General features: G+C 48.0%; 1 protein-coding gene and 1 non-coding gene across 2 annotated transcripts in view; both read left to right on the forward strand.

The window, feature by feature from the left end:
• The window catches only part of coro7 (coronin 7), a 144,640-nt gene that overhangs the window by 115,114 nt on the left and 2,400 nt on the right, over positions 1-27,126 (forward strand). The window contains exons 12-26 of the mRNA XM_078240480.1: positions 116-261; positions 3,083-3,178; positions 3,397-3,552; positions 6,522-6,666; positions 9,371-9,546; positions 10,345-10,453; positions 11,787-11,873; positions 14,158-14,300; positions 17,591-17,695; positions 17,861-17,946; positions 19,133-19,274; positions 19,876-19,965; positions 23,350-23,466; positions 23,889-24,024; positions 26,684-26,775. Coding sequence (XP_078096606.1) covers positions 116-261; positions 3,083-3,178; positions 3,397-3,552; positions 6,522-6,666; positions 9,371-9,546; positions 10,345-10,453; positions 11,787-11,873; positions 14,158-14,300; positions 17,591-17,695; positions 17,861-17,946; positions 19,133-19,274; positions 19,876-19,965; positions 23,350-23,466; positions 23,889-24,024; positions 26,684-26,775 — 1,826 coding nt within the window. The remainder of the gene's footprint in view (positions 1-115; positions 262-3,082; positions 3,179-3,396; positions 3,553-6,521; positions 6,667-9,370; positions 9,547-10,344; positions 10,454-11,786; positions 11,874-14,157; positions 14,301-17,590; positions 17,696-17,860; positions 17,947-19,132; positions 19,275-19,875; positions 19,966-23,349; positions 23,467-23,888; positions 24,025-26,683; positions 26,776-27,126) is intronic.
• On the forward strand, positions 2,651-2,839 carry LOC144510949 (U2 spliceosomal RNA). The gene has a single exon (XR_013500716.1). It is a non-coding gene; the product is annotated as a U2 spliceosomal RNA (small nuclear RNA).

The following is a 27,126-nucleotide window of genomic DNA, read 5'->3' on the forward strand; positions in this document are numbered from 1 at the left end:
TATTGAATGCAGTTGAATATGCTGCACAGAATTGTGCTCTCGCTCTGTTCCATCTCACTGTCGATGCGTTGGCAGAGACTGTTTGTTTCAACTCTATTTTTTGTAAACTCCCCAGTGAACCAGTGCCTGACAGAGGTGAAGTCCAAGGGTGTTGCCATGGTGCCCAAACTCGCACTGGATGTGATGTCGTGCGAAGTGATTCGAGTGCTGCAGCTCACCGAGAACTCCATAGTGCCCATCAGTTACAATGTGCCTCGCAAGGTAACCAATGGACATAGAGAGGCTGGCACCACTAGACTCAATGCACAGCCCATGACTCTGGGATTAGATGGGGGTGGAGATACAGATCATTTAAAAATCACTGGTACCAGCGAATCTAATATGTGTTTCACAAAGAAATAGCTAGAGACATTCGGCCCTTTGTGTCAGTGCCCATGCTAGCCCTTCACCATCCATTTGATAAATCCAATCTCATCATTTATCTATTTCCTCTCAGCTTCCATATCTCCCTGAACTCCAACAGCCACCTGTGACAATCAGTCCCATATTCTACTTGATTTTCACCTGAAAACTTTTCTCCTGATCTCCCTTTCTGCTCCTGCACCATCTTGAGTTTACACTGTTTCACACATGGACAGAAATAATTTTTCACTGTTCCCTCAAACCCTCTTCTGATTTCCAACATTTCATCAATTTCTCACAAAAATGACCCACAATCAACCACCGACCCTTCACATAAACACCCACCCTTGAGATAAACACCCAAAATCCCTCAGATAAACACCCAAAATCCCTCAGATAAACACCCAAAATCCCTCAGATAAACACCCAAAACCCCTCAGATAAACACCCAAAATCCCTCAGATAAACACTCCCAAACCCCTCAGATAAACACCCAAAACCCCTCAGATAAACACCCAAAACCCCTCAGATAAACACCCAAAACCCCTCAGATAAACACCCAAAACCCCTCAGATAAACACCCAAAACCCCTCAGATAAACACCCAAAACCCCTCAGATAAACACCCAAAACCCCTCAGATAAACACCCAAAACCCCTCAGATAAACACCCAAAACCCCTCAGATAAACACCCAAAACCCCTCAGATAAACACCCAAAACCCCTCAGATAAACACCCAAAACCCCTCAGATAAACACCCAAAACCCCTCAGATAAACACCCAAAACCCCTCAGATAAACACCCAAAACCCCTCAGATAAACACCCAAAACCCCTCAGATAAACACCCAAAACCCCTCAGATAAACACCCAAAACCCCTCAGATAAACACCCAAAACCCCTCAGATAAACACCCAAAACCCCTCGGATAAACACCCAAAACCCCTCGGATAAACACCCAAAACCCCTCAGATAAACACCCAAAACCCCTCGGATAAACACCCAAAACCCCTCGGATAAACACCCAAAACCCCTCGGATAAACACCCAAAACCCCTCAGATAAACACCCAAAACCCCTCAGATAAACACCCAAAACCCCTCAGATAAACACTCCCAAACCCCTCAGATAAACACTCCCAAACCCCTCAGATAAACACCCAAAACCCCTTAGATAAACACCCAAAACCCCTTAGATAAACACCCAAAACCCCTCAGATAAACACCCAAAACCCCTCAGATAAACACTCCCAAACCCCTCCGATAAACACTCCCAAACCCCTCAGATAAACACTCCCAAACTCCTCAGATAAACACCCAAAACCCCTCAGAAAAACACTCCCAAACCCCTCAGATAAACACTCCCAGACTCCTCAGATAAACACTCCCAGATTCCTCAGATAAACACTCCCAGACTCCTCAGATAAACACCCAAAACCCCTCAGAAAAACACTCCCAAACCCCTCAGATAAACACTCCCAGACTCCTCAGATAAACACCCAAAACCCCTCCGATAAACACCCCCAAACCCAACACTACATTCTGCACCCTCTCCTTTTCCTCTCCCCTATGTATACGATATACTTTTTTTGTATAGCATGCAAGAAACAATAATTTTCACTGTATACTAATATATGTGACAATAAATCAAATAAACATCTTCAAACCCCTTAGATAAACACCCCAAACCCTTCAGATAAACACATCAAAGCTCTCAGATAAACGCTCCAAACCCTTCTGAGAAACACTCCAAACCCTTCAGATAAACACCCCAAAGCTCTCAGATAATCTGATGTGGTTCAGGCCTGGAATGCACTGCCTGAAATGTGGTTGAGGCAGGTTCAATTGAGGCATTCAAGAGGGCATTAGATGATTATTTGAATAGAAATAATGTGCAAGGGCACCGGGGAAAAGCAGGAGAATAGCACTAAGTAATAATGCTTGTTTGGAGAGCCATTGTAGACACGATGGGCTGAATGGCCTTCTGCGCTGTAACAATTCTGTGATTTTTTAATTCTGCTATTAACACCTACTCTGCTGCAATACTTTGTTTCTCCACTACTGCCATAAACACTTGCTTTGCCTTTTGTTCCATGACACTTTTGGTATTTAACTTCCCTCATCCTCTACCTATCCCCTTTGTTGCACCTGATCACACACCCCTCCCCACACAGCATAAAACCCATCACATTTCTACCTCTCTTCAGTTCTGAAGAAGTGTCATATTGGGCTCAAAACATTAACTCTATTTCGATCGCTTCTCGGCCTTTTGGCTAAGATCAAGTGTAGTATGGATCGGATGCTGCACTTGAGGCCATTAGGTTACATTTAAGCTTCATTTTCATATGAAGCAATTTTTTAAAGCGGCATCTCGGCCTTTTGGCTAAGATGCAAATGAGATCAAGCCTTGGAGGAGGAAACCTCCCCCTCCTCCAATCAGCTTGGCTCATGTAGATCAGGCCCAAGACAGGAGTGTGGGCCCTGTCTTGTCAGCTTGGATCGGAAATGTCTCAACTTGTTGAGACTCTGAATTGGACTTGATTTGATTGAATTGGAATAAAAATACAAAAAAAAACTCTATTTCTCTCGCCACGAATGCTGCAAGAACTGCTGCATTTTTTCAGCACTTTCTGTTTTTTTATTACCAGTGGTGTAACACTCTATATTTTGTGTCCATGATCCCAGAATCTTCATGAATTCCATGATGATTTATTCCCTGACACTCCTGGTAACACTCCTTCAATGTCTGCGCTGGACTGGTTCAATGGATCTGATGAACAGGTCAGTATCATCCTCACTCAGTGTCTGTTGTTTGATGTCTATCTTAGTCTCCCTCTCTCTTAGTTTGTGTTTTTCTCTCTCCCTTTTTCTGTGTCCCTTGGTATCTCTCCCACTCTGTGTTTCAATCCCTCTTGTCACACCCGCTCACTCTGTGCCAGTTATTTATTTAAATGTCATATCCTCACCAGCTGCTGTAACTGCTGCGTTTGTTCCTGTAGGTACCAAAAGTTTCTTTACACCCAGAAAAACGCACCAGGCAGAGTTTCATCTCCAGCGTTGTGCCCAGCCTGCGGGAATCTGTGACACAATTGCAAGAACGAGCTCCAAGAGAAGAGAAAGAAATGGAAGAAGTGCCTTGGGAAACAAGAAAACCAGTAAGAAGTATTTCAATCTGTGGGAGCCAATGGATTCTCCATCCTGCTCCTCTAAGATGATGGTGTATTGATAAGTCAACATTCCAGGATGAATAAGTTGATCTTCCAAACCATTTGATTATTTCAGACAGGTACAGATCTAGAGCAGGAATACATTCCCACTGTCGCAGAGAAGCCAGCAGATTTTACCCTTCGAACAGACCACAATGACTTACCACAAAACCAGAGACACCACTGGATGTGGGCGGCACCAGCTTGATAGGCAGCGAGTGAGTAGTTAGAATGGCAGTGGCAATAATGGGGTAGTTTAAATGGGCAGAATGGGGTGGTGGGGATAGCGAGGATGAATGCACAAAGAAATTATGCCTCCAGGTACAGCAATCTTTGATGGTTGTCCACAGGTGTCAAAGCTTATGAGAGCTTCGGCAATATCACAGAAGGCAGAGCCATTAGACAGAGTGCTGGTCGTACCTCATTGGAATACATCAGCCTGGGAGAAGGCCTGGGACTCTCACTGGGATGGTACCTGGGATTATGGAACTGTGTTAAAATGACAGACTGTGTAAACTGAGGTTATATTCAGTGGAGTTGAGACTATTGAGGAACCCAAAAAAATCAGAGTGGGAGAGTTGAGTGAAAAAAATTTTATTGTTCAAATGATGGCAGTTTAAAATAACCGTAGGCAGAAAAACCTCCACACGGAGTTGTACAGTTTTTATTCAATCATGGGATCTGGGCCTTGGTGGTTAGGTCAGCATTTCTTGCACATCACTAATTGAGAAGGTGGTGATAAGCTGCCTCTTGAACCACAGCAGTCCATGTGGTGTAGATACACCTGCAATGCTGTTACGGAGGAATTTTCAGGATTTTGACCCAGGGACAGGGAAAGAACAACAATATAGTTCCAAGTCTGAGCCATTTCAAAGTGAACAAAGGCTAACACTTCAACAGTCCTGAATGTAACACACCTTGCATCACAAAACATTCCAGCCAAGCTAACACAGTGGCCCAGCAGACGGTTTGCCTACTCCAGTAGGTTTGAAGAAATATAGCAAGTTCTAATCTCTAATAATGGTGCTAATGGCCTAAATATTAACCATTCTAACACAATAGTTTCAACAAGCGGGCCTCATTTAGCAACCTGAAACCAGTATTACATGACTGAGACTTAACTCCTTTACTAACGCTGTCTTTGGATCTTATGGTCAGTCACTGTTTGACTCCAAAGATGTGTGGGTTAGGTTGATTGGCCACATTAAATTGACCCTTAGTATCAGGGGGACTAGCAGAGTAAATATGTGGGATTACGGAGATGGGGCCTAATTGGGATTGTTGTTGGCGCAGGCTTGATGGGGCGAATGGCCTCCATCTGCACTGTAGGGATTCTATGATTCTATGACCTCCAATGAGCACAGGACTCCAGGCAATAGCCTGTGCTGTCTGCCATCAAGCTGGTGGCAACAGAAGGAACTCTGGCCTTCATCAAAACTGCTGGAACCTCTGAACTCATGCCTCCAAGACTTACTCTATGCGTCTTCCCCCATAATGGAAGTCTAGCTTCTGGAAAGACAAGATCACCTTACAATCAGCCAACTTCCTCTCCAAAGGAACATTCCTTTTGTCTGTGTCTGTGTGCGTGTGTCTGTGTGCGTGTGTCTGTGTGCGTGTGTCTGTGTGCGTGTGTCTGTGTGCGTGTGTCTGTGTGCGTGTGTCTGTGTGCGTGTGTCTGTGTGCGTGTGTCTGTGTGCGTGTGTCTGTGTGCGTGAGGGCATGCACGTGACCAATCTATCATTACAGGAACAGTGTCACGGTCCCTTCCAGCTCACTCCTCCCTGCCACACTGGGTTGAAACTTCCAGGGCGGGATTTTATGGCCTCGCTCGTTCCGAAACCGTAAAATCCCGCCCGAGGTCAACAGACCCTCCCATGCTCAGCCCCTCACCTGCTCCGATTCCCATGGCGGGCGGGCCAGTAAAATTCCAGCCCCAGAGTCCTTGGTTTTCCACGTCTACTTATCACCAGCAGCACTCCCATCCTTAAATTTTCAGGAGTCCCATCTGTTCTGTACCCTTTTTAACAGAAACCAAATTCTTGCAATCATCTTGCCTGGTCGATAGCACAATACAGTTCACCTGCTTCCCCGCAGCAATAGTTTATTTTTCTCTCCAGCTTCCAAAACTGACCTTTTTTAGTGTAAAGATGTCAAAACCGGTAGCCGACACTTCAATGAGTTTTTGTTTGAGTTTCTCTCCTCATGGCAGCCATATTACATGGGCCTGTTTCCGAGTGGAGGTGTTTATCCAGAATTCACCATCTTCCTTTCAGAACGTCTGTTTCATCTTAACTTAAAGGGGACATTTTAAAACGTAACTATCCTGTAAAGCTCGGAGTTCATGACGTGTGTCGCTCACATCTGGAGCTACAACAACAGATTCAACACAGAGAATTGTGTCCCCTCATCCACAAGGTCAGAATCAGTCTGGAGAACCAACACAGAAACAACTTATATTAATATAGCGTTTTTATCATAGCAAAATATCCCGAAGGTTTTTCACAGAGCGAAGACAAAAGTCATAGTAAACTGCATAAGGAGATTTCAGAGCAGGTGACCAAAACATTAGCCAAAGAGAGAGACTTTAAGGAGTGTCATCCTGGAACGGAAAGGTGGAGAGAGGAAATTTCAGACTTGGGGCTGCCAGTGGTGGACTAATTAAAATTGGGGATGCTCAAGAGGTCAGAATTGGAGGAATGCGACATACCTCAGAGTGTTGTAGTGAGGCTGGAGGAGATAACAGAGATAGGGAGGGGTGAAGCCACGAACCAGGGTCCAGGACACTCATTCGTATTTGTACCGTTTGTTTCTTCCTGGATACACTGAAAATGTGTCAACTATATTTTAATTTGCCTGTTCTCCCCATACTGCTGAGCTTCTTGTTTGTGATTGTGTTTTTTTTAAAAAACAAATTCCAGGTTCACAATGGGCAGACATCGTCATCGAGTTCCATCAGCTCAATGACCTCACCGTCCATCACCTCCCCAAGCAGCAGCAGCAGCTCAAAGCTCAGCGATTTTGCAACAACGCCTCAAAGTCAAAAATCTGTGCACAGTATCCTAGGTGAGTTAGAGAGGCTGACAATATGTTTCTCAATGTCACGGGAGAGTTAGAAGGTGAAGGGGTGGGGTGAGTATGGTAATGGGTAAGGGGTTATGGTTGTTGGTAGATACGGTAATAGGGTGGGTAAGGGGATAGGATGGTGAGATTGGGTCGGAGGGAGGGGGCTAGTCAGGTTGGTTGGCTTCTTGTCGATGAGTTGCTGCTGCCGTAACAGGAAGTGAAAACGAGGTTTCAGTCATGTGCAAAGGGGCAGAGAATTGGTAGATAAATCTGGGTGACAAACTGGGTACGTACTCACTGTGCAGGGTCAGGACTGAGTGCGGTATACTCATTTTGTGGGGTCAGCACTGGGTGTGGTACGCTCACTGCGGAGTCAGCACTGGGTGTGGTACGCTCACTGCGGGGTCAACACTGGGTGTGGTACGCTCACCCAGCGGGGTCAGCACTGGGTGTGGTACGCTCACTGCGGGGTCAACACTGGGTGTGGTACGCTCACCCAGCGGGGTCAGCACTGGGTGTGGTACGCTCACTGCGGGGTCAGCACTGGGTGTGGTACACTCACCGTGTGGGGTGGGCACTGGGTGTGGTACGCTCACCGTGTGGGGTGAGCACTGGGTGTGGTACGCTCACTGCGGGGTCAGCACTGGGTGTAGTACACTCACCGTGTGGGGTGGACACTGGGTGTGGTACGCTCACTGCGGGGTCAGCACTGGGTGTGGTACGCTCACCGTGTGGGGTGGGCACTGGGTGTGGTACGCTCACCGTGTGGGGTGAGCACTGGGTGTGGTACGCTCACCATGTGGGGTGGGCACTGGGTGTGGTACGCTCACTGCGGGGTCAGCACTGGGTGTGGTACGCTCACCGTGTGGGGTGGGCACTGGGTGTGGTACGCTCACCGTGTGGGGTGGGCACTGGGTGTGGTACGCTCACCGTGTGGGGTGGGCACTGGGTGTGGTACGCTCACTGCGGGGTCAGCACTGGGTGTGGTACACTCGCCGTGTGGGGTGGACACTGGGTGTGGTACGCTCACTGCGGGGTCAGCACTGGGTGTGGTACACTCACCGTGTGGGGTGGGCACTGGGTGTGGTACGCTCACCGTGTGGGGTGAGCACTGGGTGTGGTACGCTCACTGCGGGGTCAGCACTGGGTGTGGTACACTCACCGTGTGGGGTGGACACTGGGTGTGGTACGCTCACTGCGGGGTCAGCACTGGGTGTGGTACGCTCACCGTGTGGGGTGGGCACTGGGTGTGGTACGCTCACCGTGTGGGGTGAGCACTGGGTGTGGTACGCTCACCATGTGGGGTGGGCACTGGGTGTGGTACGCTCACTGCGGAGTCAGCACTGGGTGTGGTACGCTCACTGCGGGGTCAACACTGGGTGTGGTACGCTCACCCAGCGGGGTCAGCACTGGGTGTGGTACGCTCACTGCGGGGTCAACACTGGGTGTGGTACGCTCACCCAGCGGGGTCAGCACTGGGTGTGGTACGCTCACTGCGGGGTCAGCACTGGGTGTGGTACACTCACCGTGTGGGGTGGGCACTGGGTGTGGTACGCTCACCGTGTGGGGTGAGCACTGGGTGTGGTACGCTCACTGCGGGGTCAGCACTGGGTGTAGTACACTCACCGTGTGGGGTGGACACTGGGTGTGGTACGCTCACTGCGGGGTCAGCACTGGGTGTGGTACGCTCACCGTGTGGGGTGGGCACTGGGTGTGGTACGCTCACCGTGTGGGGTGAGCACTGGGTGTGGTACGCTCACCATGTGGGGTGGGCACTGGGTGTGGTACGCTCACTGCGGGGTCAGCACTGGGTGTGGTACGCTCACCGTGTGGGGTGGGCACTGGGTGTGGTACGCTCACCGTGTGGGGTGGGCACTGGGTGTGGTACGCTCACCGTGTGGGGTGGGCACTGGGTGTGGTACGCTCACTGCGGGGTCAGCACTGGGTGTGGTACACTCACCGTGTGGGGTGGACACTGGGTGTGGTACGCTCACTGCGGGGTCAGCACTGGGTGTGGTACACTCACCGTGTGGGGTGGGCACTGGGTGTGGTACGCTCACCGTGTGGGGTGAGCACTGGGTGTGGTACGCTCACTGCGGGGTCAGCACTGGGTGTGGTACACTCACCGTGTGGGGTGGACACTGGGTGTGGTACGCTCACTGCGGGGTCAGCACTGGGTGTGGTACGCTCACCGTGTGGGGTGGGCACTGGGTGTGGTACGCTCACCGTGTGGGGTGAGCACTGGGTGTGGTACGCTCACCATGTGGGGTGGGCACTGGGTGTGGTACGCTCACTGCGGGGTCAGCACTGGGTGTGGTACGCTCACCGTGTGGGGTGGGCACTGGGTGTGGTACGCTCACCGTGTGGGGTGGGCACTGGGTGTGGTACGCTCACCGTGTGGGGTGGGCACTGGGTGTGGTACGCTCACTGCGGGGTCAGCACTGGGTGTGGTACACTCACCGTGTGGGGTGGACACTGGGTGTGGTACGCTCACTGCGGGGTCAGCACTGGGTGTGGTACGCTCACTGCGGTGTCAGCACTGGGTGTGGTACACTCACCGTGTGGGGTGGACACTGGGTGTGGTACGCTCACTGCGGGGTCAGCACTGAAATTATTTGTGTGGGGTGAGAACAGCTGCAAAGTTGTTTTTTTTCATGTTGTGATGACCACATTTCTAACAGCTGCTTCTGAATTTCATTTCCAGGCAACAATTCGAAGTTCAGACACCTGCAGGGCACAGTATCTCATCGGGACACACACCTCACCAACCTGAAAGGGTTAAACCTGACCACGCCTGGCGAGTCTGATGGATTCTGTGTGAATCGTGAGCGAATCGCAGTTCCACTGTCGGTGTCAGGTGGGCAGGTTGCTGTGCTGGAGGTGAATACTTGACAGTGGATTCTGTCACTCTACACACCTGCTAAGACAACATTATAGATGTATTAAGTGGAAGTTACTTTCAGGGTAAGCCCAGGTTAGGATGGAGGCTCAGAGAGCAGAACACCACAAGGGTGTTTAAGACTGAAGAGGGGGCTTTAATCTGAATCTAACCTGTGCAGAACCTTTCCTGGGAGTTTTTGATAGGACAATGTAGAGGGATCTTCACTCTGTATTTAACCCCATGCAGTACCTAGAATCATAGAAATCATAGAAACCCTACAGTGCAGAAGGAGGCCATTCGGCCCATCAAGTCTGCACCGACCACAATCCCACCCAGGCCCTACCCCCACATATTTACCCACTAATCCCTCTAACCTACGCATCCCAGGACTCTAAGGGGCAATTTTTAACCTGGCCAATCAACCTAACCCGCACATCTTTGGACTGTGGGAGGAAACCGGAGCACCCGGAGGAAACCCACGCAGACACGAGGAGAATGTGCAAACTCCACACAGACAGTGACCCGAGCCGGGAATCGAACCCGGGACCCTGGAGCTGTGAAGCAGCAGTGCTAACCACTGTGCTACCTGCCTCGGGCGTGTTAGATGGGGACAGTGTAGACGGAGCTTTGCTCAGTATCTGCCAGTCGAGGAAGGTCCTGGCTATTCAGTGTGTCTCACCTGACCCACGGTCTCTGCCCAGGCCTTTGAGAATATCTCAGGAGTTTTGAAATCTGTTGATTGTTTGTATGTTGAGTTCATTACAATTTCTTTCTTCAATACTCTTTGTTTCCTGCAGCTCTCAAAACCTGGACGGCTGCCGGACAGCTCTCTGCCCACCATTCAAAACAGCGTAGCTGTCGCTGACCTCAGCTGGGATCCCTTTGATTGCCATCGCCTCGCTGTCGGTACTGATGCATTCCTCAGCTTCTGACCTGTCAGCACATGGGCCAATACTGTAATCTGGGAGGGGATTCTTTATCAGGGTAGTCGTTACTCAGCATTCTAAGTGTTCAAATAGCTCATTTTCTTGCTCTTCCTGGATCTCGAGATGTGTTCAACACTGCAGTCCTCATCACTCATCCCAGGATGCTTCCCCATGGACTGAGGGATGTTGTATTTCCCACCCATGTTTTATGCCAACATCTTTATATGTCACCCTCTCCTCACTTTGGAGACTCGATTTCTCAACAGATCTCTTTTATATTCCAATACTTGCTCCACTTTAACCAGACTATTTTCCATTTCATGTCTGTTCGTCCAATAACTTACCCAAGGTATTTCCTGCCCTGTCCAGCTAGAAAAGGAGAATAAAATCGCAGGGGTATGGGGAAAGAGTGGGATTAACTGGATTGCTCTTTGAAAGAGTCAGTGTAAATTTGATGGATTGAATTCTATGCTCCTGTGGGAGCTGAGTTTGCGCTCATGTGTACAGCTGCAAGAGATCATGCTGAGCTCAATTCTCAGTACTTCCCATCTACCGGCCTTGCACATACATTTCCCCCATCACCAGCGGTTACCCCTGTGAATCAGCTGATCCATGAAGATAATCGCCGTTTCCACTGGAGGGTCGATCGGTAACCTGGATGACATTCAAGGAAGTCAACTGGCGAAGGAGAGAACCAGAGCCAATCTTTACTCAGTGTAACATTTATTTGCAGAATGAAATATTACAAGTATGCGCCTTCGAAAGCAACTGCACCCCAGTTTCAATAAATGTTTCTTTCTATCTGCTCAAGTGAACCTCAATTAATGCCCTCCACCAGCATATAATTAAACACAATTGATACACAATTGACCAGAGAATATTGATTGAAGGGAAGTAACAAAAGAACCAACTGGGAGATAAGAGAATTTTTTTGTTATGCAGTGAATTGTTTATGATCTAAAATGCACTGCCTGAATCTGTTACACCTGAGTAAAGACTGGCTCTAGTTCCCTCCTTCACCAGTTGACTTCCTTGAATTTCATCCTGGCTCCCGATCGACCCTCCAGTGGAAACAGTGATTATCTTCATGGATTAGCTGAACGGTTGATGGAAGCGTGAATAACAACTTTCAAAGGATAATTGGACAAATACTTGAAAAGGAATAATTTGCAGGACTATGGGGTCTAAGTGGACCACTGTTTCAAAGAGCTGTCACAGGAACAATGGGGCTGAATGACCTCCAGCGCTGTATGATACTGGATTGCTTCTGAACACGGTTGACACCCTGTGTGTGTTTGATTGTTTGATTTCAGCTGGTGAGGATGCAAAGATCCGAATCTGGAGAATTCCAACCGGAGGACTCACCCAAGTCGTTTCTGAGCCTGAGAGAACCCTTTCTGGTGAGACAGTGCGGAGAAACCGGCAGTTGGTTTACTCATTGTGGAAACAGTTATTAAAATTATTTCACAACCATCTTTAGCTAAAGGAGGCAATAAAATTACCTGGCGAAAGGAAGAGCCAGACAACCAGCAAAGGACAACTGGCTGAGGTTATAATATAGTGTGATGTTATGAGAACAGATCAAAGACTTAGTTCAGGAAACCTAGTCCTGTGAGTATTAAAGGCGATGTGGACTGTAATTATTGAAGCTCCAGCTGCCATTTTGTAAATTAATTAAATTCTTGAGCGATTTATGAGAACACCAGTTCTCATTGTTTACCTGGAAACTAGAATCTCTACAATGCAGAAGGAGGCCATTGAGCCTGCACCGACAACAATCCCACCCAGGCCCTATCCCCGTAATCCCATGTATTTACCCTGCTAATCCCCCCCTAACACTAACAGGCAATTTACCATGGCCTAACCTGCACATCTTTGGAGTGTGGGAGCAAAGCGGAGCACCCGGAGGAAAACCACACAGACGTGGGGAGAACGTGCAAACTCCATGCAGTCACCCGAGGCCGGAATTGAACCCTGGTCCCTGGCACTGTGAAGTAGCGGTGCTAATCACTGTGCCACAGTGCCGCCCAGTAAGTTTTTCATAGGTAGTGGAGAGAGTCTGTGAACCAATTTGGAGAGGTCTAGTGAGTGAGCACTTTGAAATTCAGGATGCATTAAAGGGAAGTCAGTGTGGATTCAGGAAGCTGGGAGGTGATTCTCCCCCCAAAAAATTTAAGTGCCCAATGGGTAGGAAAACAGAAAGTTTTCCCACATGTTTTTTTGGGCGTACTTAGTTTCACGAATCTCCGGCACTCTGTGCTCGACAGAGTGTCTCAGGGGGATTCACGCTGGTGAGTGAGGAGCAGGACCTCATCCTGCTGGAGAGGCCAGAATCAGCGTGCTGAGCTGGTCACTGCGCAGTCGCCGACCTGTGTCTCTGAATGCACATAGATTCCTCCACCCCCACCCCCCCCCCCCCCCCCCCCCCGCCCCACCGTCCAGCCCCAATCGTCAGCCCCCCGTTTGCAGTCCCAACCCCCTAAGTGAAGCCCAGAATACCTCCAATCTGCAGCCCCAATCGCGGCCTCCCTCACTTTCCCACCTGCATTGTGCGCAGTGGGTGTTCCCCCCACCACCACCGATCAGCTCTTCCTGCCCCCTTCTGGCTCCACCTCCTTGGCACTACCTGGTGCCTGATGGGCATTGCCAGGATGGCAGTGCCAGTGTGCCAGGCTGGCACTGCCCAAGGGGTGCCCCCCCCTGCGCCCGACCTCATGGGAGGCCTTAATGGCCTCTATCCCCACCAGCTGGGTGATCACACCTGGTCCCCCTTGATGGGAACCTCTCCTGGCAGGGGGGCGTGGGGGACACTAGTGAGCCCGGAGAATACTGTCACAGGCGCTCTAATCATATTAAAAGTGTGATTTCAATATGGTAATCAGCCATGCGACGATTTCCGACATGAGACTGATTACATTGAAAAAAATTGCCTTGGGGATTGCGACTGGTTGGAAGCCAGTCCCAAGTCCTGCTACGGGCCCCCTGCTGATATCACCTGGCCCATTGCACTACTCGAGTAGCACAGCAGGCTGGGAGAATCACCCCTTGATGTCTGACCTGGTGGATTTAGCCCAACAGCAGTGATATGTGCACAATAGGAAGGTAGTCAGGAAGGTGTGCATCTTAGAGGGGAACATGGATCGGATTGTTCTTCTATGACATTGCAGGTGAAGGTCACAGCACTGAAAGTTCTGTTGTGTTTGAGTTCATTGAGTTGCTGCTAAGGACCATGTGAAAGGTATATATGGAAGTCACAACATGCTGGGGGTGGAGGAGATGGATGTTGAGTCCAGTGGCAGGAGCATTGCTGAAACAATCTGTTTGTAGGTGATGAGAAGGTGAGCATGTGAGATTGCCCCGTTCTTATAGTCACAGTAATGAGATAACTGATCTCACCACAGACATTTTTCCCTGGGGAGAATTCCCCAGATCCCCTTCAGAGCTCAGTTTTGCAACATCAGTTATCAGATAAAGTAATCAAAACAGGCAATACAGAGTCAAATAACTCTGCTTCAGGAAGAAGGATGGGGTGAGATGATGAGCAGGAACTCATGAAGATTAACAGGCTTGAAAAGGAACTAGCTCTTCGTGCATGGCTACACATATTTTTGACTGTGGCGTACTTCAGAATCTCAATGCCAGGTCAGTGTGGTGATTATGTTTCTGTTCCTTACTCTCTGCCAGGTCACACAGAGAAAATCTATTCCATTAGATTCCATCCACTGGCATCTGATATCTTAGCTTCATCTTCCTATGACATGACTGTGAGGATCTGGAACCTCAGTTCAGGGAAAGAAGAGATCATATTGAGGGGACATACAGACCAGGTATGCTACATGTAAAATCTGAGGGAGCCAGACAAAGCCCCGCATCACAGATTCCTTTCCTTTAGATTTGTGAAGGTGAGAGTGATTTTTGGACTGGCCTGGTCTGTAGTTGGTTCATTATTTCATTGCAGTACTGCGTCATAAAGACTCATTGCATCCACTGAGAGACTTTGTATTTCCAGTGCAATTCTCTGAGCATTTTGTCCAGGATTACTTCTTTTCTCTCACACTCTGTCTCTTTCGCTCATGCTCTTTTTATTTCTCTCGTTCTCTTGAGTACTCTTTTTATCTCTTGTGCTCTTGGTCTTTCTCTCATGCTCTCGCTCTCGCTCTCTTCTCTCTTGTGCTCTGTCCCCCTCTTTCTCTCAAAGAACAAAGAACAATACAGCACAGGAACAGGCCCTTCGGCCCTCCAAGCCCGTGCTGCTCCCTGGTCCAAACTAAACCATTCTTTTGTATCCCTCCATTCCCACTCCGTTCATATGGCTATCTAGATAAGTCTTAAACGTTCCCAGTTTGTCCGCCTCCACCACCTTGCCTGGCAGCGCATTCCAGGCCCCCACCACCCTCTGTGTAAAATATGTCCTTCTGATATCTGTGTTAAACTTCCCCCCCCTTCACCTTGAACCTATGACCCCTCATGAACGTCACCACCGACCTGGGGAAAAGCTTCCCACCGTTCACCCTATCTATGCCTTTCATAATTTTATACACCTCTATTAAGTCTCTCCTCATCCTCCGTCTTTCCAGGGAGAACAACCCCAGTTTACCCAATCTCTCCTCATAACTAAGCCCCTCCATACCAGGCAACATCCTGGTAAACCTCCTCTGTACTCTCTCCAAAGCCTCCACGTCCTTCTGGTAGTGTGGCGACCAGAACTGGACGCAGTATTCCAAATGCGGCCGAACCAACGTTCTATACATCTGCAACATCAGACCCCAACTTTTATACTCTTATGCCCCGTCCTATAAAGGCAAGCATGCCATATGCCTTCTTCACCACCACCTCCACCTGTGACGTCACCTTCAAGGATCTGTGGACTTGCACACCCAGGTCCCTCTGCGTATCTACACCCTTTATGGTTCTGCCATTTATCGTATAGCTCCTCCCTACATTATTTCTACCAAAATGCATCACTTCGCATTTATCAGGATTGAACTCCATCTGCCATTTCTTTGCCCAAATTTCCAGCCTATCTATATCCTTCTGTAGCTTCTGACAATGCTCCTCACTATCTGCAAGTCCTGCCAATTTTGTGTCGTCTGCAAACTTACTGATCACCCCAGTTACACCTTCTTCCAGATCGTTTATATAAATTACAAACAGCAGAGGTCCCAATACAGAGCCCTGCGGAACACCACTAGTCACAGGCCTCCAGCCGGAAAAAGACCCTTCCACTACCACCCTCTGTCTTCTGTGACCAAGCCAGTTCTCCACCCATCTAGCCACCTCCCCCTTTATCCCATGAGATCCAACCTTTTTCACCAGCCTACCATGAGGGACTTTGTCAAACGATTTACTAAAGTCCATATAGACGACATCCACGGCCCTTCCCTCGTCAACCATTCTGGTCACTTCTTCAAAAAACTCCACCAGGTTAATGAGGCATGACCTCCCTCTCACAAAACCATGCTGGCTATCGTTAATGAGTTTATTCCTTTCTAAATGCACATACATCCTATCTCTAAGAATCTTCTCCAACAACTTCCCCACCACGGACGTCAAGCTCACCGGCCTATAATTACCCGGGTTATCCTTCCTACCCTTCTTAAATAACAGGACCACATTAGCTATCCTCCAATCCTCTGGGACCTCACCTGCGTCCAGTGACGAGACAAAGATTTGCGTCAGAGGCCCAGCGATTTCATCTCTCGTCTCCCTGAGCAGCCTTGGATAGATTCCATCAGGCCCTGGGGATTTGTCAGTCTTTATATTCTCTAACAAACCTAACACTTCCTCCCTTGTAATGGAGATTTTCTCCAACGGTTCAACACTCCCCTCCGAGACACTCCCAGTCAACACATCCCTCTCCTTTGTGAATACCGACGCAAAGTATTCATTTAGGATCTCCCCTACTTCTTTGGGCTCCAAGCATAATTCCCCACTTTTGTCCCTGAGAGGTCCGATTTTTTCCCTGACAACCCTTTTGTTCCTAACGTATGAATAAAATGCCTTGGGATTCTCCTTAATCCTGTCTGCCAAGGACATTTCGTGACCCCTTTTTGCCCTTCTAATTCCCCGTTTGAGTTCTTTCCTACTTTCTTTGTACTCCTCCAGAACTCCCTCTGTTTTTAGCTGCCTGGACCTAACATACGCCTCTCTTTTCTTTTTGACCAGTCCCTCAATTTCCCTGGTTATCCACGGTTCTCGAATCCTACCCTTCCTATCCTTTTTTACAGGCACATGCCTGTCCTGTAGCCCTAACAACTGTTCCTTAAAAGACTCCCACATGCCAGATGTGGATTTACTCTCAAATAGCCTCTCCCAATCAAGAGCTGCCAATTTCTGCCTAATCCCACTAAAGTTAGCCTTCCCCCAATCCAACACCTTACCCTTGGGACACCACTCATCCTTTTCCATCACTATCCTAAAGCTAACAGAATTGTGGTCACTATTTGCCACATGTTCCCCTACCGAAACTTTGAAGACCTGACCGGACTCACTCCCCAGTACTAGGTCCAGTATAGCCCCCTCTCTAGTCGGGCTATCTACATATTGTTCCAAAGAACCCTCCTGTAGGCATTTTACAAATTCCTCCCCATTCAGAGTCCCAGCTCTCAGCGATTTCCAGTCTATACCAGGGAAATTGAAGTCTCCCACTACAACAACCCTATTTTTCCTGCACCTATCCAGTATCTCCTGACATATCCGTTCTTCCACTTCCCTTGGGCTGTTAGGGGGCCTGTAGTATACCCCCAACATAGTGACTGCGCCCTTCCTGTTTCTAAGCTCCACCCAGAGTGACTCGTTACACGACCCCTCTGAATTGTCCTCCCTCTGCACCGCTGTAATATGCTCTCCAACTAATACTGCTACTCCCCCACCTCTTTTGGCCCCTCCTCTGTCTCGCCTAAAACACTTGTACCCCGGAATATTCAGCTGCCAGTCCTGTCCCTCTTTCAACCAAGTCTCTGTCACCGCAACCACATCCAAATTCCTCGTGAGCATTAAGGCCCTAAGTTCGTCTGTCTTACCTGCTACGCTCCTTGCATTGAAGTATAAGCGCTCTCATGCTCTGTCTCTTTCTCTCACTATCTCTCTTTTTTAACTTTCATTTGCTCTTTTCCAGATCTTCAGCCTGGCCTGGGCACCTGATGGGCAGCAACTGGCAACGGTCAGCAAAGACGGCAAAATTCGAGTGTATGATCCTCGGCGTTCAGTCAACCCCGTGCAGGTAATGACTGCTTTTCCAGGAATGCCCTGGCAAATTGCGGAGTCTTGCTATCTGTATGTTTTGGTTTAAGCTTTGCACGGTTTTCTCTCTCCCCGTGTACGCTTGCACTTGTAATTGCTTGATTGATGTGTTGATGCCAGTTAGACTCTTGGCTTCCATCTGCAGGAAGGACCAGGACCTGCGGGCAGTCGGGGAGCACGGATCTTGTGGGTGTGCAATGGACGGCACCTACTGGTATCTGGCTTCGACAGGTAAGCAAGAAATATAAAGGTACCTGAATGTTAGACAATATCAGAGTGGGACTGAGATGCAAGTAAATTTAAAAAGAAAATAATTTGCACTTCTACAGCACCTTTCACAATCTAGTGTCCGAAAGTGCTTTACAGCAAATGAAATGTTTCTGAGGTGTAGTCATTGTGCGATGCAGGAAAAGTGGCAGCCATCTGTGCCCAGCAAGCTCCCACATACAGCAACATGATAATGACCAGATAATCTGTTTTTGTGATGTTGATTGTGCGAAAAATATTCCCCTCCTCTTCACATTAGTGCCCTGGAATCTTTTACATTCACCTTTGAGGGCAAACAAGACCTTGCTTTAACACGTCATCCAATAGTGCAACATTCCCATATTACTTCCCCTCTGACTATCTCTCTGCGGCACGGTAGCACAGTGGTTAGCACTGCTGCTTCACAGCTCCAGGGTCCCGGGTTCGATTCCCGGCTCGGGTCATTGTCTGTGTGGAGTTTGCACATTCTCCTAGTGTCTGCGTGGGTTTCCTCCGGGTGCTCCGGTTTCCTACCACAGTCCAAAGATGTGCGGGTTAGGTTGATTGGCCAGGTTTTAAAAAATTGCCCCTTAGAGTCCTGGGATGTGTAGGTTAGAGGGATTAGCGGGTAAAATATGTGGGGGTAGGGCCTGGGTGGGATTGTCGTCGGTGCAGACTCGATGGGCCGAATGGCCTCCTTCTGCACTGTAGGGTTTCTATTCTATTCTATTCTATTCTATTCATCTGGATTATGTGCTTAAGTGCAAGGCTTCAACTTTTACCTCCGAGGTGAGAGTGCTACCCACTGATACATGGCCAACAAGTTGTAGATGGGATGTGGGTGTAGTATGGAGAGGCTAGGCTGGGTATCTTTATTGTGCTTGGTGGGTACACTTGCCTTTTGCCTCTAACATAACTGTTTTTTGGGTTACAGAAAATTAATCACAAATTAATTAATTACACTACTATAGTGGGGGTCAGATTTGAAATCTTGAGCTGTACAGCTGTATTCCCAGATGTGTCTGGGACCATGCAGGATGAATGGAACTACTGCCTCAGGATTGGGAGCCTCACTTCTGTACTCCTGCTAACAATCTTATAAAATATGTGCATGAGTAAAATCAAAGCTCTTTGAGGATTTGTATTGACGACTCCAAGCTTTGTGTTGCAGCCGCAGTGAGCGACAGATCTACCTCTACAATGTGGGGTCCCTGGCATCAGGATCACTGGCAACTGCTGACATCAACCCAGCGCCTTCCACTCTCATTCCGTTCTATGATGATGACACCAGCACCGTCTATCTCACAGGCAAGGTCAGTATCGAAGCAAAGATAAAGGCAAAATTGTGTGGATGCTGGAATCTAAAACAAAAACAGAATCTGCTGGAAAATCTCAGCAGGTCTGACAGCATCTGTGGAGAGAGAATAGAGTCAACGTTTTGAGTCTGGATGACCCTTTGTTAGCTCTCAATCAGGGCTCTGACAGCGGGTCTTCGCTCTTCTCAGATGCTGTCAGACCTGCTGAAATTTTCCAGCATTTTCAACATCAAGGCACACACTTTGCCATGGCAGCTAATTGCCATAGCCTCGCCTTTACAGCTTCTCCCTCCCCAGTATATCACCCTGGCTGTGCTGGGTAACTGATACTTTAATTAGTAGTTGCTATTTGACTTTGATTGTTCAGTGACTGACTGAGTTGCTAGATGACAAGTTGCTGGGTAATTACCTGGGTTGCTGGGCAGCTGACTGGGTTAGGACAACCAGGTGGGTTGCTGGGAGATAAGTTGCTGAGTGACTGACTGGGTTACTGGATGACTGGTTAGGTTACAAGGTGACTGAGTCCCAAGGTGAGTAGTGTTGCTCACTATCAGGTTATGCTGTCTCTTCTTTGGTCACTAATGATGCTGTTCTACAGGGTGATACCAGAGTCCATATCTACGAGATTCAGGCTGAAGATCCCTATTTCCTGCAATGCAGCAGTTTCAGTTCCATTGAGCCACACAAGGTAGGAGTGAAGCTGTGGTAAAGTATTGATTTGCTCTTTTCATTGCAATGACGCAACTGACCCAACCATGCTCGCATTTGGGGTATCAGACCCAGTCACTTTGGCTCACGAGTAATAAGGAGAATGGATTCTGTGTAGGGAGTCATGAGGAAAAGTGATTGACCACAAATACAAGCAAACAAATTGGGAGAAGTGGCTGTCCATTTGACCCCTCGAGCCTGCTCCATCATTCAGATGAATAAGATCATGGCTGATCTGATTATGGCCTTAACACCACTTCACATAAACTTTTTGACTCCCTTGTTCGTCAAGAATCTGTCTACCGCCGCCTTAAAAATATTCAATGATCCTGCCTGTACTACTAGGGAAGAAATTTTCACAGACTCGTGACCTCCTGTAAGAAATAAATTCCTCTCATCTGTCTTAAATGGGAGACCCCTTATTTTTAAACTATGTCCCGCAATTCTGGTCTCTCGCAATTCTCTCAGCATCCACTCAGCTAAGTTACAATTGACCAGAAACTGAATTTGACCAGTCACCTAAATACTGTGTGCCTACAAAAGCAGGTCAGAGCTTAGAATCCTGTAGCAAGTAACTCACCTCGTGACTCCCCAAAGCCTGTATCAAGGCACAAGTCAGGAGTGTGATGGAATACTCTCCAATTGCCTGGATGAGTGCAGCTCCAACAACACTCAAGAAGCTCGATATCATCCAGGACAAAGCAGACCGCTTGTTTTGCATTCCACCCACTAAAATTCACTCCTTCCACCAACGATGAACAGTAGCAGCAGTGTGTACCATCTACAAGATGCACAGCAGGAACTCACCAAGGTTGCTTAGACAGCACCTGCGACCCAAGACTGCTACCATTTAGAAGGACAAGGGCAGTAGACATATGGGAACACCACCATCTGCAAGTTCCCCTCCAAGATAATCACCATCTTGACTTGGAAATGTATGGCCATTCCTTCGTTGTTGTTGGGTCAAACTCCTGGAGCTTCCTCTCTAACAGCACTGTGGGTATACCTATATAGTAAGAAGTTTAACAACACCAGGTTAAAGTCCAACAGGTTTATTTGGTAGCAAAAGCCACAAGCTTTTGGAGCCTTAAGCTCCTTCTTCAGGTGAGTGGGAATTCTGTTCACAAACAGGGCATATAAAGACACAAACTCAATTTACAGAATAATGGTTGGAATGCGAATACTTACAGCTAATCAAGTCTTAAAGGTACAAACAATGTGAGTGGAGAGAGCATTAAGACAGGTTAAAGAGATGTATATTGTCTCCAGACAAGACAGCCAGTGAAATTCTGCAAGTACAGACAAACTGTGGGGATTACAGATGGTGTGACATGAACCCAATATCCTGGTTAAGGCCGTCCTCGTGTGTGCGGAACTTGGCTATCAGTTTCTGCTCAGCGACTCTGCGCCATCGTGTGTCGTGAAGGCTGCCTTGGAGAACGCTTACCCGAATATCAGAGGCCAAATGCCCGTGACCGCTGAAGTGCTCCCCAACAGGAAGAGAACAGTCTTGCCTGGTGATTGTCGAGCGGTGTTCATTCATCCATTGTCGCAGCGTCTGTATGGTTTCCCCAATGTACCATGCCTCAGGACATCCTTTCCTGCAGCGTATCAGGTAGACAACGTTGGCCGAGTTGCAAGAGTATGTACTGTGTACCTGCTACGGCATCTCCTCCGGAGCCTTCAACATGTCATTGATGAAGACGAACATCTCGCCAAGGCATCCCCACACCCCCACTTCTTGCCTTCAAACAACCGCACAATCTTGACCCAACAACCTCAAACAGACCATTGTCCGCAGCAAACTACCCAGCCTTCAGGAGAACAGTGACCACGACACCACACAACCCTGCCACAGCAACCTCTGCAAGATGTGCCGGATCATCGACACCGATGCCATCATCTCACGTGAGAACACCATCCACCAGGTACACGGTACATACTCTTACAACGCGGCCAACGTTGTCTACCTGATGCGCTGCAGGAAAGGATGTCCCGAGGCATGGTACATTGGGGAAACCATGCAGACGCTGCAACAACGGATGAATGAACACCGCTCGACAATCACCAGGCAAGACTGTCCTGTTGGGGAGCACTTCAGCGGTCACGGGCATTCGGCCTCTGATATTCGGGTAAGCATTCTCCAAGGCGGCCTTCACGATACACGGCGGCGCAGAGTCGCTGAGCAGAAACTGATAGCCAAGTTCCGCACACATGAGGACGGCCTCAACCGGGATATTGGGTTCATGTCACACTATCTGTAATCCCCACAGCTTGCCTGGACTTGCAGAATTTCACTGGCTGTCCTGTCTGGAGACAATACACATCTCTTTAACCTGTCTTAATGCTCTCTCCACTCACGTTGTTTGTACCTTTAAGACTTGATTAGCTGTAAGTATTCGCATTCCAACCATTATTCTGTAAATTGAGTTTGTGTCTTTATGTGCCCTGTTTGTGAACAGAATTCCCACTCACCTGAAGAAGGAGCTTAATGCTCCGAAAGCTTGTGGCTTTTGCTACCAAATAAACCTGTTGGACTTTAACCTGGTGTTGTTAAACTTCTTACTGTGTTTACCCCAGTCCAACGCCGGCATCTCCACATCAGGTATACCTATTTGACATGGACTGCAGTTCACCACCACCTTCTCGAGTGCAATTAAACATGGGCAAAAAAAGGATCTTGTATTTTTCAATAAGATCACCTCTCATGCTAAACAATAGATACAAACCCAGACTATCCAACCTTTCCTCATAAGATAACTCACTCATTCCGGGAATCAGTCAAGTAAACCTTGTCTGAACTGCTAATGCAATTCAGTCCATTAAATAAGGAGACCAGTACAATACAGTATATGGAGTTGGTGAGACAGTTTGGGGAACATGCAGGGGCTGCAGCCATGAGTGATGACCTAAACAGCTGAACTGAAAGTTGTGGTTGCTGTCTGTATCTGTGATGCAGTTATGGGTCATTTTGTTTGGTTTTCACATGTTTGGCTCATCCACCAAGTGTTTCTGAAGTAAAGTGTGGAATCTGAAGATGGGAGTTTAATGTTTCTTAATCCTTGAAGACCAACTCTCTGCTGCAAGATTAACCAGTCAGAATCCTGTAGGAAGGTGTATGAATGATTTAAAATGAGGAGGAAAGGGATACAGTGAAGACTGAGCATAGGAAATGGGAGAAAAGTTGAGCAGGTGAGATGGGGAACGGAGGGAATGGAGAGGGAGGGATGGGGAATGGGATTAGCAGTTGGGATTAGAAGACTGCTGTAAAGACTAGATAGAATTGGTTTACTTTCCCCGCTTAAACGAGCCCCACTGTGACCTTGTATAAATTAAGTTGGCACATTTTTTTGCTTCTCTCCAGGGACTTTGCTTCCTACCTAAGCCTGAATGCAATGTGAGGGAAGTGGAGGTTGCCCGAGCCTTGCGTCTGGGACACAACTCCTTAGAGTCCATCATTTTCAAAGCTCCACGAGTTAAGGTGAGAGGTTTGTCACTGTCTTGGAAATGTGGGAATTTTGGGTTTGTTTGAACCAGCACTGTGGCATAGCATCACATACTTCAGATCCTTTATGGCTCAGTTATTTGATACAAGAGATCGCGTCCATCAGGACCAGAGTCGCTGCAATGGGCTTGAGACAGGTATTTGAGACTAATGGGGCTTGGCTCAGGGATGAAATGCTCCTCTACATTGACTCCAGTGTGGACATGAGTAAACAGTTGTCCCAGTCTGATGTCAGATTTGGATTTGCTATTAGTCTGGTGTGACTGTTGGACCTACTCCAGTGTATCCCAGTCTGGTGTGAGTGTGAGAAACTGAGCAGAATCTCTATGAACTCTTCTCAACAATTTATTTTTCTTTGTAGATATTTCTCATGTTCTTTTTCTCGACTTGCCTCACAGAAAGAGTTTTTCCAGGATGATATTTTTCCTGATACCACGATTTGGTGGAGACCAGTACTCTCGGCCTCTGCCTGGCTAGCAGGCTCCAATGGCCAGCACAAGAAGATGAGTCTGAAGCCTGAAGACATGACCCCAGGTACCTGTGCTTCCCACCCCCCCATCTCTCCCACACCTTGTCTTTTCCATTAATAAACTGGGGCGGCACAGTGGTTAGCACTGCTGCCTCGCAGCGCGAGGGACCTGGGTTCAATTCCTAGCTTGGGTCACTGTCTGAGTGGGGTTTGCACGTTCTCCCCATGTCTGCGTGGGTTTCCTCCGGGTGCTCCAGTTTCTTCCCACATTCTGAAAGACGTGCTGGTTAGGTGCATTGACCCAAACCGGCGCCAGACTGTGGCAACTAGGGGAATTTCACAGTAACTTCATTGCAGTGTTAATGTAAGCCTTACTTGTGACTAATAGATAAACTTTAACTTCTAACACAGGCTAACTTGTCAGACCTCCTGAATCTGGTGATGCATTGAGACCCAAAAAAAGAACTATACTCACTCTCTCAACCATCCAAATTAACTGGAGACCTGCCCCAACACATGCTGCCCTCATTATAACTGGAGAGTCCTGTACAGACTCAACACTTCATTAATGTACACGCTGTCTCAGTTATATCTAAGGAGACCCTCCTCCACTCACTACTTCATACCAACTTCATACCACTCGCTCACTCCATGCACATTAGCATATGTACACACGCATGTACCCAACACACGTGCACACCTAAACACAATCCCATTAATAAGGACTATTTATCTTCCATCCCCCCCCCCAAACATACACATACACATGGTCATGCTACAAAGGGAACACCCCCATCTCCCCCTCCCCTCTGCTAATTGTAGAATGCTGGTTATACTGCAGCCACCCTCTATTGTGAGAGCGGTTAGGAGTAAAGGCACGTTCTTCATTGTAAACCTTTGGCTAGAAATGTAGACCTATGCCTCCTATCTGAACAAAGAACAATACAGCACAGGAACAGGCCCTTCGGTCCTCCAAGCCCGTGCCGCTCCCACTTCGCATTTATCAGGATTGAACTCCATCTGCCATTTCTTTGCCCAAATTTCCAGCCCATCTATATCCTTCTGTAGCTTCTGACAATGCTCCTCACTATCTGCAAGTCCTGCCAATTTTGTGTCGTCTGCAAACTTACTGATCACCCCAGTTACACCTTCTTCCAGATTGTTTATATAAATCACAAACAGCAGAGGTCCCAATACATAGCCCTGCGGAACACCACTAGTCACAGGCATCCAGCCGGAAAAAGACCATGTAGACGACATCCACGGCCCTTCCCTCGTCAACCATTCTAGTCACTTCTTCAAAAAACTCCACCAGGTTAATGAGGCATGACCTCCCTCTCACAAAACCATGCTGACTATCGTTAATGAATTTATTCCTTTCTAAATGCGCATACATCCTATCTCTAAGAATCTTCTCCAACAACTTCCCCACCACGGACGTCAAGCTCACCGGCCTATAATTACCCGGGTTATCCTTCCTACCCTTCTTAAATAATGGGACCACATTAGCTATCCTCCAATCCTCTGGGACCTCACCTGTGTCCAGTGACGAGACAAAGATTTGCGTCAGAGGCCCAGTGATTTCATCTCTCGTCTCCCTGAGCAGCCTTGGATAGATTCCATCAGGCCCTGGGGATTTGTCAGTCATTATATTCTCTAACAAACCTCTATTGTGAGAGCGGTTAGGAGTAAAGGCACGTTCTTCATTGTAAACCTTGTAATGGAGATTTTCTCCAACGGTTCAACACTCCCCTCTGAGACACTCCCAATCAACACATCCCTCTCCTTTGTGAATACCGACGCAAAGTATTCATTTAGGATCTCCCCTACTTCTTTGGGCTCCAAGCATAATTCCCCACTTTTGTCCCTGAGAGGTCCGATTTTTTCCCTGACAACCCTTTTGTTCCTAACGTATGAATAAAATGCCTTGGGATTCTCCTTAATCCTGTCTGCCAAGGACATTTCGTGACCCCTTTTTGCCCTTCTAATTCCCCGTTTGAGTTCTTTCCTACTTTCTTTGTACTCCTCCAGAGCTCCCTCCGTTTTTAGCTGCCTGGACCTAACATTCGCCTCTCTTTTCTTTTTGACCAGTCCCTCAATTTCCCTGGTTATCCACGGTTCTCGAATCCTACCCTTCCTATCCTTTTTTACAGGCACATGCCTGTCCTGTAGCCCTAACAACTGTTCCTTAAAAGACTCCCACATGCCAGATGTGGATTTACCCTCAAACAGCCTCTCCCAATCAAGAGCTGCCAATTTCTGCCTAATCCCACTAAAGTTAGCCTTCCCCCAATCCAACACCTTACCCTTGGGACACCACTCATCCTTTTCCATCACTATCCTAAAGCTAACAGAATTGTGGTCACTATTTGCCACATGTTCCCCTACCGAAACTTTGAAGACCTGACCGGGCTCACTCCCCAGTACTAGGTCCAGTATAGCCCCCTCTCTAGTCAGACTATCTACATATTGTTCCAAAGAACCCTCCTGTACGCATTTTACAAATTCCTCCCCATTCAGAGTCCCAGCTCTCAGCGATTTCCAGTCTATACCAGGGAAATTGAAGTCTCCCACTACAACAACCCTATTTTTCCTGCACCTATCCAGTATCTCCTGACATATCCGTTCTTCCACTTCCCTTGTGACTGTCCTGGAAAGAGTTTCTGATACCTGTGAATTTTAGGAGTTGCAGAGCTTGATATTAATGATGTGTTTGTTCTGCAGTGAGTGAAGTCCCTAAAGAGGCTCCAGTCAAGAAATACAAACCCTCAGCATTCTATCTAGAGGAGAAAACAGATGAGGAGAAAAAGGAAGAGGTATTTATACTTCAAAGTGTTTATGTATCCACTTCTGCTACATTCCCTCCTCTCAGTCTGTCTCTCTATCTCAGTCTGTCAGCCTCCCCCTCAGTAAGTTTGCCTCTCTTCCTCTCTCACTCAGCCTGGTCCGCTCTTTCTCTCAGTCTATATCTCTCTCTTTCATTTAGCATTTTCTCTCTTTCTTTTACATATTCAGTCTGTCTTTCAATTTCTCCCCCTCTCCCAGTCTGTTCTCTATCTCTTGCCCAAGTTCAATCTCTCTATCTCTCTCCTACACTGTCTATTTCTCTCTTCCTCTCTTTCACTCAGTCTGTCTATCTCTTTCGCTTTCTGATTGTCCTATTGTGC

This window comes from Mustelus asterias, chromosome 23, assembly GCF_964213995.1.
Source record: "Mustelus asterias chromosome 23, sMusAst1.hap1.1, whole genome shotgun sequence".
Lineage (NCBI taxonomy): Eukaryota > Metazoa > Chordata > Chondrichthyes > Carcharhiniformes > Triakidae > Mustelus > Mustelus asterias.